Consider the following 15,131-nt stretch of genomic DNA (forward strand, 5'->3'; position numbering starts at 1 on the left):
CTCTAATCCCTATCTGGCTAGTTTTAACTGAGCACACTCCTATATACTGTTTTATTTCTGTATATGAACATCTTTCGTATTCCACATGCTTGCTTAGTATGTAACTATATATAATTAATTACTTAGTCCTTTACTGATACTACGGGGAGTACTTGTGGGGTTTCTGGCTTTTTGCTGTTAATTGCATTGCTGCTATAGTCTTATGTCTAAGTTACTTCAGACATGCTAAGATGAATGCCTTGAAGTTGAATTGCCAGGCCAATGTTTAGGTAAGCATATTTGTAGTTTCAGTTGAAAAGCATTCTTTTAGGTGTTCTGTCTCAGTCTCTAATATCTGTTTGTTTGGTTTTTTTTTTTTTTTTTTTTTTTTGTTATTTTGTTTGTGAGACACAGTTTCTCTGTGTAACAAGCCTGGCACTTCTGGAACTCTCTTTGTAATCCAGGCCTCACAGAGATATGTCTGCCTCCCCCTGCTGCCTGAGTGCTAGGGTTAAAGGCACACACCACCATGTCCACTTTAGTCTCTGAATTCTTTACAGATATCTTTCTAAAGAATGAGCCTGACCCTGTTGATTTGCTCTCATTTGATGACTGAGTGGTGCATTTAATGTAAAAAGCCCACAAGCTCATACAGACCTAAAAATAAAAAGATGCCACCAAGTATGGTGGTCCAAAGCCTGGAGTTCCAGCACTTAGAAGGCTGAGATTGATACAAGGTTAGCCTAGCCTAGGTTAGCCTAGCCTGTGTGACAATACCCTGTCTGAACAACAAAACCCAGAAAGCACAGGGAACTGCTTTTCCAGTATGATTTAGTTTATAAGAACAAACTGGTGTGAGGACTTACTCTTTTACCCCCTTTGTGAGTTACGTAGCAGCCTATCTGGACACAAATTCATGATTTTCTGCTTCAGCCTTCCCCGTGCTGGCATACAGGCAGGTGCCATCACAACCTTTAAAATGATTGTCATTACTAAATATGGAAAGAGTGAGAGAAAAAAAAACTTTTATATTCCAGTGAAATTATTCAGATAGTCATTAGCAATTGGATAAAAACATTAGATGAAAGGTTCAGGAAAACCTTAAAATGCCAGGGCACATTCATCACTAAAAGTAAAATCACACATCACTGTATGCTTCCTGATAGAAAGCAATAGAAAGTACCTTGTCCTGTTTAGGTAACCTACCAAAAAAGGTGACTAGGGCTTAGAGAAATGAGTTTATAACACTTTTAAAAGAAGTCATCCTAAAAGAAACATGCTTCTTTTGAATGGGAGGGGTGAACTGCAAGATGTGTGGACGAAGCAGGTGAGATGCTTTGCCACTGAGCCACATCCAAGCTCTGCTTTTTGGAATAAAACAATCAGTTGTATGGATGAATTTGTACTTAAGTGACCTGCTGTAAAAATACAATTTTCAGCTGTGCACGATGGGGCACTCACAGTGCTGTGAGGCTGTGAGTTCAAGGCCAGCCTGGTCTACAAAGCGAGTTCAAAACAGCAAAGGCTACACAGAGAAACTCTGACTCAAAAAGCCAATTTGAGACAAGCATGAACATTTTGAACTCTGCAAAGATGAAAATGATTTATTTCTGGGATTTGCTGTACAATAATCTTAGCAAGGAGACACACTAGTCACCTGACTGTCACCCTGTGTACACACAATTAAACGTAATTAAAAACAAAAAGAAGGCCTCGGTTTGTTGCATATTTCAGCACTTGGGAAGTGGCAGTGGGAGAGTGGGCGTTCAAGGCCAGCACCAGCTACATAGGTCAAGGCTGTGAGACCTTGTGTCAAAGGAAACAAAAAGTGCCAAGTTTTGATGATTGTTGTATCTAATGAACAGGGTTCTGCACACAGTTCACTCTTCCTTTCTTTATCCTACATGAAAATTTAAAAACAAAACAAAATAAAATACATCTTTACAGATAGCATAGATGACTTCCGTTCCATACATTAGCAGTAGCTGGGCTCTCAGTCTACCTATGTGGCTTTAGCTCTAGACATAAAGCCTCTGTTCCAGCATCATACTTGACTCTGAAACTGGCTATTCCCTATAAGGACTATTTTTTCGTGTCTAAGCTCTTTCTTCTGCTGATCTGCCTCCTGATTCCTTTACTGAGAAAATATTTTTTAAGGACTTGGCCAGATGTTTCCCAGGGAAGACAACCATGCTAGATCCAGTCATGTCGTTCTAGGATCCTTCATTCAAGGGTCCTGTTTGTGCTGCCAAGAGTTTAGCTCACACTGACAACAGTTTATCTTCCTACACTGTAACCTGAAGGGCATGAAAGCAGAGCCAGTTACTGTGGCTTGTACCAGCAATCCCCAGCACTTAGAAGATATGAGGAAAACCAACATTTTAAAAAATTGTTTATGTGTGTATTCTATGCATGTGTGAGTTTATTTGCACCACATGTGTGAAGGTGCCATCGAAGGCCAGACGGCATCAGATCCCCTAGAAATGGAAGATGAGGTACCTGACATGAGCTCTGGGAACTGAAACCAGGTCCTGTTTGAGACAGGTTCTCTTGTAGTTCAGACTGGCCTCAAATTCATGATGGCCTTGAAGTCTGCCTCTTTTGCCACTGCCTTCTGAATGCCAGGTTACAGGCTGGAGCCACCATTCCTGGCATCATAGCCAACAATGTGTCCCAAAAAGGCATGGCTGAGTTGGTTGAATGCTTGCCTGGCACGAATGAAGCGCTGAGCTCAATCCTCAGGGTCTTATAAACTGCAAGTGTTTGTGTACATCTGTCATCCCAGTACTTGGAAAGCTGAAGCCACAGGATAGTTAAATTCGAGGTCATCCTTTTTTAGGAAGTGCAGGGCTGGGTTGGGGGATGGACACAAGATTTTTGTGTATAGCCCTGGCTGTCCTGAAACTTGCTCTGTAGACTAGGCTGTCCTTGAACTCGGAGATCTGCCTGCCGATGCCCCCAGAGTGCTGGGATTAAAGGCAAAGGTTTGTGCCACCACTGGACCCATGGTCATCCTTTCCCCCACCCCCCACTCCTTCCTTTCTTTTTTCAGACAGGATCTCACTATGTAACCCAGGCTGGCCTCAAACTGTAGAGATCTTCCTCTACTTTCGATTGTTGGGATTAAAGGTATGTTACCACTTTAGGCTCAAGATCATTCTTGACCACAGCTCTAAACCCCACCTAAAAACCAAAAATCTTGAGGATGGTTTGGATTCAGACTGCTTGTGACCACATCCTGACTTAAGTTCTGATGAACTGTTAAGTTAATAGACTTTATGTCTCAGCTAGGTTGCCTTGGCAGTAACTGACCCTCTCTGTGACTCTTTGCTCATCTCTAAGATCTCATATAGATGTATTAACCTAACGGTATGAAAGGGCAGATTTCTGTCACAAATGCCAATTTAGAGCTGGGTGTGGGGGTGCCCACCTTTTGAATCCCAGCATTTAGGAAAAGCCAATAAGTAGTACCAACCTAGGCTAGAACTTATGCTGTGGGTGGCCCCAAAGATTTGTTCTAGGCAAGCATGTGTTCTATGACTAAGTTACAGCTCTAGCCCTTGGCTTTTTTGACTTGGTCTTTCTGCTTCTGCATCTAAGCACTGGGGATAAAAACCCACTATATCTAGTTATGACTTATATCTCAGGTACTACACAAAATACTCACGCTAGTGACTCAAGACATAAATAGCTCTTTGTTAATACTTTTATTTTATTTAGGTTTTTGTTTCTGAGACAGGCGTTCTCTGTTCTCTTTTGGTGTAGTTCCTGGCCTTAAACTCAGAGCTCTTCTTGCCTCTGCCTCCTGAGAACTGGGACTGTGGGCCACCATGCCCAGCCAACTACGTGTATGAAGATTTTTATCTGTGTGTGTGTTTATCACATGTATGCCTGGTGCTTGAAGGGGTCAAAAGAAGGCACTGGATATCCTGAAACTGGAGTTTCAGATGGGGGTGAACCACCATATGGGCGCTGGGTATTGAACACCGATCCTCTGGGAAAATAGCTCTTAACTAATGAGCTACCTCTCCAGCCCAGTACTTGTTTTCGAAACAAGGTCTTTGTAGCCCTGGCTGGCTTGGAAGTCTATGTAGACCAGGCTGGCCTTTAATTTTACAGAGACTGGCTACTACCCCTGATGGGATTAAAGAAGAGTTCCGGAAGTGCCACCATGCCTGGCCTATGAATAGATTAGATGCCTACACAAACCATCTTGCTCTAATGTGCTGGCCTGAAGCTAACCACCTGCGAAAGGTTTCCATAGACAGGTTCACAGTGGGTGATGAGGGGTTGCTGAGTGTCAGCTCCTGACCTAAGAGGTAGATATGCTCAAAGAAATACGGAGGCAGCAGAGTAAGGGGTAGGAGTAAGTTTTTATTGACCCTTGTTCCCTTTCACTGGTCACTGCTCTTGACTCGAAGGACAACAGGCACAGAACTGCAAGGGATCATGCCCAACTCTGTGATCACCAGATCCACGAGCTCAGGGGGAGTCACGTCATAGACCAGATTCAACAACCGGAGTGATGGATGGTTCTGCCAGTTAGCCAGGGCCACCTGGTCTCCCCGCTTCCACTGCAGATCATCAGGGTCATCTGCAACGAGAAGTGGGCCCGTTAACATCCTTTCAGAGAAAAAGTCTTGGTTTAATTTCTCCTCCTCCTCTCATGTCTTCTCAGGCCCCCAAAGCCTCAGTTGTCACTGACCTCTGCTCTGCTTACCTAGCTCGTTGGAGACAAAGGCATCAGTCTGCACACGCTCACAGAACTTGTATGTTTCACAGCAGACCAGCACTGGGACATTATGTGCTCGAGCCACCAGGGCCAGCTGTGCTGTGCCTACCCGTGACATCACAGATCCATTGGCCAGGAGTGCATGGGCTCCCAATAGCACCTTAGAAACCTGTTTGTTTTAGATAATATGGAATGGGAAGAAAAATGTCACTTTGTATCAGTATATAAGGAAGTCCCCTGCTTCTTCCAAGAACAGTCACCATGTCCGTTGCTCTTGGAAAATACCTGGCCGTCTTGTATCATCCCAGAATAGTGAAACTGCCCTGTTCCTTACAGTGGCTGCTACTTTAATATAATGTTCTTGCAATAGCTAAACTGTACTATTCTATGCAGGCAGCAATTGCTTTTTCTTTCCCTCTCTCTCGCTCTCTCTTTTCAGATAAGGTTTCTCTGTGTAGCCCTGGCTGAAACTATTCTGGAACTCACTCTGTAGACCAGGTTCACCTTGAACTCATAGAGATCCAACTGCCTCTGCCTCCTGAGTGCTGGGATTACCGTCACACCTCTTTTTTCTATTAAGGATAAAAGGCGTTGGGTGTGGTGGTTTACACCTTTAATCCCAGTTCTTGGGAGGCAAAGGCAGCAGATCTCTGTGGTTACCAGGACAACCAGGGCCACATAATGAGACCTTGTCTCCAAAAATAAATAAAATAAAAATAGGCCACACAAGGGAAACCTTGTCCCTCATAAAACATATATACATAATAAAAAGCAAGGGCCAGTGAGGTGGTTCAGTGGGTAAAGTCACTGGCAACCCTGGTAATCTGCATTCTATGCTCAGGACGTAAAGGTGTGGAAAAAAATAACAACCCTTCCAAAGGATACCGTCTGACTTCCACATGGAAGGCAGGGCACACTGCCTACCCCCAGCCCTTCCCCGACTCTCTGCCACAATAAATGTCAACAAAGAACAAAAGGTAAGGTTATTATGCCTGTGTTACTATATCCTTCCCCTTTATCTCTGGAGTTCCTTTCCTGTGAGAACTCTCACCTCTGGGAGCACATACGAGGCTGCAGGAATCATTAGGTAGGAGGTTGGCACCCCAGCACGGACAAGAGAACGGAGCATGTGCCTTCCCTCAAGCCGGGGCCGGCTGTCCACCACCACCACCCGAAACCGCCTGCCCTCGACCCAGGCTTCCCGGAGGATCCGTGACACCAGAGATGAGCTAGATGTGGATGGAGAAGAGATGTTATAAAAGTGACTAGCTAGCAGGCAGCAGGTGTGCAAAGGCAAGGGCAGACTTTCCTTCTGACTGTTCCCCTCCCCAGTTCTCACCATCCATACACCAGGATCACATCCCCATCACTGATCTTCTTAGAGGCAAATCGTGAAATTGCCTGAGCTGCAAGCACAATCTTCTCTTGCACGTACCGACCAATGGCTTCACCAAGTTCTGACTTGGCCTATATGTTGAGAGAACATGGATACAGTTCACTGTCTGATTGTCATGCTATATGTACCAAGCATGGTGGCACATATCTTTGATCCCAGCACTCAAGAAGCAGGAGGATCTGAGTTATGCCAATTGCTTGAATAAGTATATAACAATGGGCCTGAATTGGACCCTAAAATGCCAAGAGTGCAAGTGCCTAAGCAGTGACTAGGGCCATGTGGCATGCCAATCATGTCTTCTTGGAGTTCAGAGTGTGCTGCTCATCCTAACCACAGGTGCCTTGCCCATTCCCAGAATCCTTCATCACCTCTTCTTCCCGCTTGGAGCTGCTCATGCCGGTGATTTCCTTGTTAAGGAACTTGATGGCGTTGCACATGCTTGCTGACAGGGGGCGGCACTGGGTCAGGAAGCTGCAAACAACAATGCCTCAGGTTTGTGCAACTGCTTAGGACTTATGGAGAACAGCAAGATGAGAGTAGAGAAGGGCATGAGAAAGGACCAAGTAAGGTGCAAATGGACCTGCAAGAATATGCTCACCTGATATAGGGTTTTAGTTTATTTACAAGATCCCTGGAGAGTTCCTCACTGGGAGGTGTTGTGTAATCCTGAATTACCTATAGAAGACACAAACAGATCAGTAAAATGCCTCTTAAGGAAGCTCTCTGCAATGGGATAGGCAAGCTTCACTAGGGAAGCGTAAGAGTCATTCCTTCTTTGTCTTAGAGATGACCTTGGGGGAGGCCTGCTGGGGTAGTCTTAGGGAGTGGGGCGGGTCACAGAGAACAGAACAGGGTGTACCTGCTGCAAGGCGCGGAGCAGTGCGATACACCGGGCATTGGAGCCGCTGACAAGGCCCTGGGAGTACTGCAGACCAAGTCGGACCATGGCTGGGTGGATCACAGAGGATGGGATGCTGATGGGACGGTGGTGTCACATACTTTTTAAGGGAATTTGAGTACCCTTTGACCCCTCCTCCCCATCATGAAAAGGAACTTCCTTCACTGGCACAGATCATCCCATTCCTGCAGCTTTGCCTTGCGCGTGTACCCCAACTACCCACACATCCACCTCACATTTCCAGCTACTTTTAACATTGAGTTCCTCAACATTTCCAGCTACTTTTAACATTGAGATCCTCAAACTCCCCAGACCCAGAAGTGATGACAAGTTTCCCTAAGTTCCTACCTCATGTATTGGGTTAAGGAGTTTTGTCTGCTGTACTGGGGTAGGTGGGAGAAGAGACTGACTTTGGATCCATAATCTTTCCGTGTAGGAACCTTAACAAAACAAAAGAATGTGACCAAATGGGACAAACCAGAAAAGAAAGTAAACTCATTTCTTTGCCCCCAATACTCTGTGCTTTCCCAGACTTTTTCTTTGCTTTGGGCAATTCTCCAAATACCAAACCCACTTCATACCTGTTGCCGCTCTGGTTTTCTAACGAGCCTCCTCAGAAGAGTTGGGTCATCAACCTGGGTGTGCTCAGGGAGACGCTTCACTCCTGTTAAGTTAATGATATGCTTTCAAGACACTGGACATCTCAAAACGGGTAATATGTTTTTAGTGTGCATAGGCCAGCATGAAAAATAGGAAGTGGGGAAGATGGAGCTGGGGGAGTCAAAAATAGGGTAGGGATGGAGTTAACAGAAAAGTTTTCAACTCTGTCTCCCAAGGTAAGAATGGGAGCTGGCGCTGGATACAAGAGTTCAGAGTAACTGGAGTTTTAATGTGAAGAGAAGATACCTGAGATGGGTTCTCCAGCTGTGCTGGGGCAGGCCTGAGGAGGGGCCCCTCCTTGTTCCCCTTTTCTTGCCTGTTTCAGGGCCCGCTCTGCCTCCTGCTTGGCTCTTCTTTCAGCACGAAGTTCTGCCTTACTCCGGCCAACTGGAACTTTCTCCCCAGCAGTGCCTCCCAAATAACTACCAGGTCCTGGGAGCTCTCTGGTTGGGTCTACTAAAGACAGAGGGAAGAGGTGCCCAAGCCCTAGGATGGTGATATTTTTGCCCCAACCAGTTTCCCTTTTACTTTATCTAATTTTTTTTTTTTTTTTTTGGACGAAGGCTGGCTGGCCTGGAATTCCATATGCAGACCAGGCTGGCCCTGAATTTACAGCGATCTGCCTGCCCCTGCTTTCTGAGTGCTGAGATTAAAGAAAGGCCTGCACCACTAGCACTCAGCTCTGTCTGTTTGCCTCAGCCTTCCAAGTAACTTCTTTTGTACTCACTCAAATTAGCTGTTCTGTCTCTCCCTCCATATCCCTCAATCAGCGTCCCTACCCCAGCTCTTTAAAAAAAAGTCCCCGCACCTTGACGTTGAGCTGCAGATACAGCAGAGCCAATTTCTTGGTCTGCCCCCTTTTCCTCCTTCCGTTTCTTCTTCTGCTGTTTCTTTTCTTTTCGAAGCTGAAGCTTCTCTTCTTGGGTCATCTCCCGCCCCGCTCCCTGAGACACAGACACGGGAACAGCTTCCTCAGGCAATTACAAAGGTGTATCAACAATACTTGATGCTTACTAAGGGGACTAAGCCCCTAACCCTCTCTGACTTCTGCTACAAGTCTTCATCTAACAAGGAGAGAAACTTCTTCAGAGCCATAGTCACACACCGTTAAGCTCTGTATAATCTCCTGTTCTACTGAGAAGTGAACTGGTAAGGGTGGGAGATGGGGCCGAATGAAGGTGACACAGCTTTCTGTGCAGAGCCTGACAGGCGACTTGGGAGGTCTCCCTCACTTACCCCGGGCCGAGGAGAAAGTTCTGCCTTCATCTCGGATCTCGATTCTGCATCAGAAAACAGGGCACAGAGTGAGCCAGAGAGGCTCCGGGAGGGCTTGGGGAGACTCGTCGGCGCAGCTGGCTGCTGGGTTGGCATGACCACAGCTCGGCTGCCGGGCGCGAGGCGCTCCGGGATCCGCGTGGGGACGCACTGCGCGACAGGATCAAAGGACAGGCGGGGGAGGAAAAGGGTCAGTCACCCTTCTGGGAACAGCCGGCAGGGGGGACCGAGCTGCGCCGGAGATCATGTAAACCAGAGTCCCGCGATGCGCAGAAACCGAGCGGCAAGGCCCCAACGCGCTCGGCACGCCGCACCCGCGATCCGGCGCTCATCTGCTCTTGTACCAGTTGGTGCATCCAGCCCTTCACTCACCTTCGCGAACAGCCACCGCCACCGCAGCCATGATTGTGGGTCCTAAGCTCCTCCCGGAGGTCACTCAAACTACAGCGCCACCTGGGCTGCAGGCTCTCCTGCTGCCTCCCGCGGAGTCAGGCTCCAGCGGACTACAACTTCCGGCGTGCCCTTGGCCCCGCCCCAGACGACGGATCGCGGTGAGGCCCACGAGATGTTGGGTTCCCAGGCTATTCTCTCGCCCTCGACTACAGCTCCCAGCATGCCGAGGTTGCTGCTCGTAGAGCCGACGTCCTACAGCCTTCCCACCTCGGAGTTCAGGCCCCCCAAAATGGCGAGCCGGGCTTCGGAGACGCGCTGAGTGGCGGAGGCGAGCGAGCAGAGCCACTGCGGCGCTGGTAGTACGGAGCTCTGCCTTAGGGAACATGCACTTTTCCATTCCTGAAACCGAGTCCCGCAGCGGGGACAGCGGCGGCTCCGCCTACGTGGTGAGGAGCTGCTAGAGCTGGGCTGGGGCGGGGTTAACGGGCCGGAGCCCTCGGAGCGGCCTCCAGCCCCCCAAACCAACCTGGGGACCATCTCTTGTCTCAGCTTCGTACAGAAGTCACCCCAAGCTCTAATAGGTTCTTTGGGCGATTGCTTCCCCCCGGCCGGGCCGCAGCTGCTCTGGTGGGGGGCATTACTGTCATCTTCCGGAGGGAGACTACCGCACAAGCGCCCGAGTTTCCCCTACACCAGGCCTTCTGCTGGGAACCTGGCCCTGGAGTGGTGGTGGGGGAACGGGCTAAATCCCGCGAAGTCTTGGAGCGTTGCGCAAACGAATCTGTCAGACAGCTTCGGGCCCGGTTTCTGAGGGCAAGAGGTGGTTTGGACTTTGACCCTGAGATGTTTACCTGCTTTTGTGTCCCCAGGCCTATAATATTCATGTGAATGGAGTCCTGCACTGTCGGGTGCGCTACAGCCAGCTCCTGGGGCTGCACGAGCAGGTGGGACCAGCACCCCTGTCTAGATGCGGCTTCAAGCCCATTCATACCCATGGACATTAATCGCCCTTCATTGCATTCCCCCTTAATCACTGCCAGGATGGAAAGTACCTTGTTAGCCTAACATTGGGGAACTCCAGAAGCAGGTTGTCCCTCACCATTTCTGCTCCTCCTATACTCACATCCTTCCTTTTCTGAGCTGTCTGCTTCTTCATCCTCTGCCTCTGCATGGAGAAACCGAACCCTGTTAACCAAAGCACATTTCTTCTGTCACCTAAGTTCGTTTCCCTGCTTAATACAAACCATTCACTGATTTCCGTGTTTGTTCTTGGCTTCTTTCAGTGTATTTAACTGTTCCAGTGATAATGAATCAATGATGCAATATTTCCCTTCCTCACCAGATGGTGAACTCTGTGTCTATCTCTGTAGAGAGCCCTGGTTCTACTGATAACTAGTTGTCGATCCTGAGCAAGTTACTTTATGTCTTTGGGCCTCAGTTTCTCCAGATGAAAAATAGATTCCTTAGCAAAGTCCCTTCAACACACTGTATGAGCATACTATGACTTTATTATCTGTGTCCATAAATGTTCCCTATAAATCTTCTCTACTTCCTGTGAAGGTTCAGTGAACAGTCTCGCTAGATAACTCAAAGGACTCTCAGACCCCATGAAAGCCCATTGTACAATTGAAGGTGCTCAGACACATTAATACATAGGAAAATTTATGCCCAAGATCCTTGTGGTCCTAACTGTGCCAGGGTCATCTTTTCTCACGTGACTACTTGGAGTTGTTAGGGGAATCCAGGAGGACTTGGGGGGATCTCATTTGTCACCTCTCAGTTCCTGTGTGTATGTGAAGAATTTTATCTTTCTCTACATAGCTTCGGAAGGAGTATGGGGCCAATGTGCTTCCCGCGTTCCCCCCAAAGAAGCTTTTCTCCCTGACGCCTGCAGAGGTAGAGCAGAGGCGAGAGCAGTTAGAGAAGTACATGCAAGCTGGTGAGTGGAGGCATGAGCTCTAGGCTGTTCTGAGGGCTATGGGGAGATACCAAATCCGGTGGCTCCGTCAGATGCCTCACATTAACAGTTAGATTTAGGAAGTCTCCTGTCTGATGTGATTTAATTCTCAAAGGGAATAGCTGTCATGGATTTTAAACTCCATACTAGTAAAGCAACCCGGAAACCAATCTCTATGAGAAATACTGGTATAATACTAGTTTCAAGAGTAATTTAGATTGGTGGGAAGAACTTTGTATATGATATGCTTTAGATTAACATCATTGTTATTTCCCTAGTTCTGTAGACTGGACCCAACTAGATGGCAGCCAAGGGTGGGGCAGGTGAAGAATTTATGCAGTGTGTGAGGTGAGGCCAGCTGGGGGATGTGGCAGGCCACCATCAGCCCAGGAAGTGGGGTTGGGGGACCTACTAAAAAGAGGACTCGGGAGGCTAAGAGTGGGTCTTGAGTTACTAGAATATCATTCTTTTGACCTCATAGTTCGGCAAGACCCATTGCTTGGGAGCAGTGAAACCTTTAATAGTTTTCTACGTCGGGCCCAACAGGTAAGGCTTTGGACAGAACCCATATTTAACAGAGCTGCTGGGGAGCCATGTCATTTTAATTACATGGTTATTTCCTGGCACTTTTTTGTTGTTGTTGTTTGTTAATGGAATGAATTTTCTGCCATACCACTAAAGTCAAGGGAAGTCCAGCCAGTATTTAAGAATGACAGCAGAGGGGGTTAGAAAAGTGGGGTGCATCTTAGCTGCACCCTAGGCCTGACATTAACAAGGCAAGACCTTCTGTCCACATTTGTTCATATAGGAGACACAACAGGTCCCCACAGAGGAGGTTTCTTTGGAAGTGCTGCTCAGCAATGGACAGAAAGTGCTGGTCAATGTGCTAACTTCCGACCAGACCGAAGATGTTCTGGAGGTGAGGCGCTTGTTGAGCATAGCCCATCTGCCCGGTGCACACTAGGTTCTGCACTGAAATACCTGTTTGGATAAGCTGTTCTTCCTGTTCTCAGGCCGTGGCTGCAAAGCTGGATCTTCCAGATGACTTGATCGGTTATTTTAGTCTCTTCCTTGTTCGAGAAAAAGAAGATGGAGCCTTTTCTTGTGAGTGTCTCTGGCCTTTGCTGCTTACACTTCCTGCAGTGAGTTCCGTCTGACTCGGCAGAGTGGGATGTTTCCTCCCAGACTTCCATTGGTTTCCCTTCCTCTTTAGTCTGATCACACTTTTCTAATCTGCAGTTGTACGGAAGCTGCAGGAGTTTGAGCTGCCTTACGTATCTGTCACCAGTCTTCGGAGTCAAGAGTATAAGATTGTGCTCAGAAAGAGGTCAGGGCTGGGCCTTAAAGCAAGAGTGCCTGGGTTGGATGGCTGGGCTACTCCAGTGGCTTCTTCTGGCCAAGGAATGACACTGCTCTACCCACACCACCTCCCACCCTTGTTACACTCCACCACTATGTTAGCTTATTGTTGCAATTGCTTGCCTGCCCATTTTCCTTCCTACCTCTGCCTTATGCCTGCTTAGCCCCATTACCTGTTTCCACCCCTTGGCCTCACAGTTACTGGGACTCTGCCTATGATGACGATGTCATGGAGAACCGGGTTGGCCTGAACCTGCTTTATGCTCAGGTGAGCTTGGAGCTGCCTCAGAACCCTTGCCCTGAAGTGATGATGATGTTGCACTTTATCAGGAAAACTCTCCATGTCTGGTTCCCAGATCATGGGGAGGTTTCTAGAATACGGTCCGAGCTCCTAGCACACCGTTGACTCTAAACTGATGCGATCCAGGTCTCACTGCAGATTGCTCTCAAGTGTGGTTGGGCTGACAGAGTTCACTCTGGTCACTTCACTGGAACTAACTGGGAGCCCCAACTTCCCATTCATTGTCTCCACTGTATGTAGACGGTGTCGGATATTGAGCATGGGTGGATCCTAGTCACCAAAGAGCAGCACCGGCAGCTCAAATCTCTGCAAGAGAAGGTCTCCAAGAAGGAGGTGAACTTTTTTGCCTTGCCTCCCTGCAAGGGGTTGCTAGCTCTGAGCTACCCCAACCCCTTCGTAACTTAACACACCCGGTGACCATTTTTCAGTTCCTGCGGTTGGCCCAAACTCTGCGGCACTACGGCTATCTGCGCTTTGATGCCTGTGTGGCAGACTTTCCAGAGAAGGACTGCCCCGTGGTGGTGAGCGCAGGCAACAGTGAGCTCAGTCTCCAGCTGCGACTGCCCGGCCAGCAACTCCGTGAAGGCTCTTTCCGGGTTACCCGCATGCGGTGCTGGCGGGTCACCTCCTCTGTGAGTTCCTATTGCTGGCCTGGAACTATGTAGCCCAGTAATCCTTGAACTCATGATCCTCCTGCCTCACCTTTCCAATGGCTGGGATTAACATACCTGGCTTTCTTCTGTGAGTTGGGATGGGAAGGGGAGGCATTTTGAGATGGGAACCTGGCAAGCCTTGAGCTTCCAGGATGCAGAGGTCAACAACTTGGCACAAGTGAATTCAGCCTGAGTCCTACTCTTCTAGGTGCCGCTCCCCAGTGGAGGCACGAGCAGCCCAAGCCGGGGTCGGGGTGAGGTACGCCTGGAGCTGGCTTTTGAATACCTCATGAGCAAGGACCGGCTCCAATGGGTCACCATCACCAGCCCACAGGTGTGAGCCTACCCTCAGCACTCTTATGGAGCCCTCAGGTGCTCCAAGGCTAGGTTTCTAGGACTCCATGTGAGTAGGAGTCCTTGGAGGAGACCCGGCCAGGGATGACAAAAATGAGCCCTCTCCTTGCCCTCAGGCTATCATGATGAGCATCTGCCTGCAGTCCATGGTGGATGAGCTGATGGTGAAGAAATCTGGGGGTAGTATCAGGAAGGTAAGCGACAAGCAAAGACTGAGCAGCTGAGCTCTCCTGTGTAGTCCTAGAAATAAGGATTCTCTTGGGAGGGACGGGAAATAGTTGGGCTCCAAAGAGAACTTTCCTGCCTTTATCAGCACTTTGGGTCTGTCCTCAGATGCTGCGTCGGCGGGTGGGGGCCACACTGAGACGTTCAGACAGCCAGCAAGCAGTCAAGTCCCCGCCATTGCTTGTAAGTTAATGTCAGTCAGTGCCTTAGCTCCCAGCCTTGCCTTCTCTTGCCTCTTCGCCTAAGTCTTAACTGTTCTGCACCCTTTTCCCCAGGAGTCCCCAGATGCCAGCCGGGAGTCCATGGTCAAACTCTCAGTGAGTTACAGGGTTGGTGAGGTTGACTGTAGGGGCCTCACTGGTTCCTGCCCTCTGACCTTCCTCCCACATCTGTTACAGAGTAAGCTGAGTGCTGTGAGCTTGCGGGGAATTGGCAGTCCCAGCACAGATGCCAGCGCCAGTGCCGTCCATGGCAATTTCGCCTTCGAGGGCATTGGAGATGAGGATCTGTAATCACAGCTGCCTGGATGTCTGCCCTCCACCCAGAGGAAATTTACATAAACTTGCCCTGTGCCTATGCTCCCAAGTTAGGGGCGTGTATTTTCCTACTCCCTTCCTACTTCTTTTTTTTCCTCTTGGCCAGGGGCCTCCTAACCTACCTTCCCTTTCCTGGGCTGGCTACACAGAAGACCACAGTCTCTTTTTCAGAGCTGGCCCTTGATGCCAAATTAGTATTTAGTATTTTGCACAAGTCCAAGGGACCATGGCTACCTGCCTTGGGGAGGAGCTATAGCTCCCCATGGGTGGCTTCTGGCATTTTAGGGCCAGGCCATGGGTGAAGGGTGGGCAAAGGTCTGTGAATGGTCTGACCAGCTCCCCATCATTAAACTCAGCCTGACTGCTGCCTAACTTTGGTTCCCTCTCACTGCCCCTATCATAACAAGGGCAAT

At 48.6% G+C, this 15,131-nt stretch overlaps 2 protein-coding genes across 6 annotated transcripts; one reads left to right on the top strand and one right to left on the bottom strand.

Annotated features, from left to right (window-relative positions):
- Positions 1-4,333: 4,333 nt before the first annotated feature.
- Eif2b4 (eukaryotic translation initiation factor 2B subunit delta) lies at positions 4,334-10,477 on the bottom strand. Of its 5 annotated transcripts, none has more exons than XM_055626881.1 (13): positions 10,457-10,477; positions 8,902-8,945; positions 8,474-8,609; positions 7,912-8,121; positions 7,587-7,669; positions 7,354-7,445; positions 6,967-7,081; positions 6,706-6,782; positions 6,476-6,578; positions 6,051-6,178; positions 5,763-5,940; positions 4,700-4,880; positions 4,334-4,573 (listed from the first exon to the last, which is right to left on the bottom strand). In XM_055626881.1, the coding sequence occupies exons 2-13, from the start codon at positions 8,929-8,931 to the stop codon at positions 4,374-4,376; spliced, it is 1,533 nt and encodes a 510-aa protein (XP_055482856.1). In that variant the 5' UTR covers positions 8,932-8,945; positions 10,457-10,477; the 3' UTR covers positions 4,334-4,373. The 5 variants fall into 5 exon arrangements, with proteins under 5 accessions (XP_055482856.1, XP_055482847.1, XP_055482837.1 ...); XM_055626872.1 differs by lacking the exon at positions 10,457-10,477 and adding an exon at positions 9,313-9,424 and having other exon boundaries at positions 7,912-8,118; XM_055626862.1 differs by lacking the exon at positions 10,457-10,477 and adding an exon at positions 9,313-9,424.
- Snx17 (sorting nexin 17) lies at positions 9,583-15,090 on the top strand. The gene is made up of 15 exons (XM_055626910.1): positions 9,583-9,779; positions 10,203-10,277; positions 11,155-11,272; positions 11,772-11,836; positions 12,099-12,209; positions 12,304-12,394; positions 12,530-12,617; positions 12,848-12,917; positions 13,191-13,283; positions 13,379-13,582; positions 13,812-13,937; positions 14,074-14,151; positions 14,291-14,365; positions 14,458-14,499; positions 14,581-15,090. The coding sequence occupies exons 1-15, from the start codon at positions 9,717-9,719 to the stop codon at positions 14,692-14,694; spliced, it is 1,413 nt and encodes a 470-aa protein (XP_055482885.1). The 5' UTR covers positions 9,583-9,716; the 3' UTR covers positions 14,695-15,090.
- The last annotated feature ends 41 nt before the right edge of the window (positions 15,091-15,131 follow it).

Source organism: Psammomys obesus, unplaced genomic scaffold, assembly GCF_907164565.1.
Source record: "Psammomys obesus unplaced genomic scaffold, mPsaObe1.curated_primary_1811, whole genome shotgun sequence".
Taxonomy (NCBI): Eukaryota; Metazoa; Chordata; class Mammalia; order Rodentia; family Muridae; genus Psammomys; species Psammomys obesus.

Coding starts and splice junctions, on each gene's coding strand:
- Eif2b4 (XM_055626845.1), bottom strand. CDS start 9,036: ATGCCAACCCAGCAGCCAGCTGCGCCGACGAGTCTCCCCAAGCCCTCC. Junction 8,122..8,473: donor ATCTGCAGCTCAACGTCAAG/GTGCGGGGACTT, acceptor CTCTGTCTTTAG/TAGACCCAACCAGAGAGCTC. Junction 4,574..4,699: donor CTTTGTCTCCAACGAGCTAG/GTAAGCAGAGCA, acceptor TTCTCGTTGCAG/ATGACCCTGATGATCTGCAG.
- Snx17 (XM_055626910.1), top strand. CDS start 9,717: ATGCACTTTTCCATTCCTGAAACCGAGTCCCGCAGCGGGGACAGCGGC. Junction 10,278..11,154: donor TCCTGGGGCTGCACGAGCAG/GTGGGACCAGCA, acceptor TTCTCTACATAG/CTTCGGAAGGAGTATGGGGC. Junction 14,152..14,290: donor CTGGGGGTAGTATCAGGAAG/GTAAGCGACAAG, acceptor GTCTGTCCTCAG/ATGCTGCGTCGGCGGGTGGG.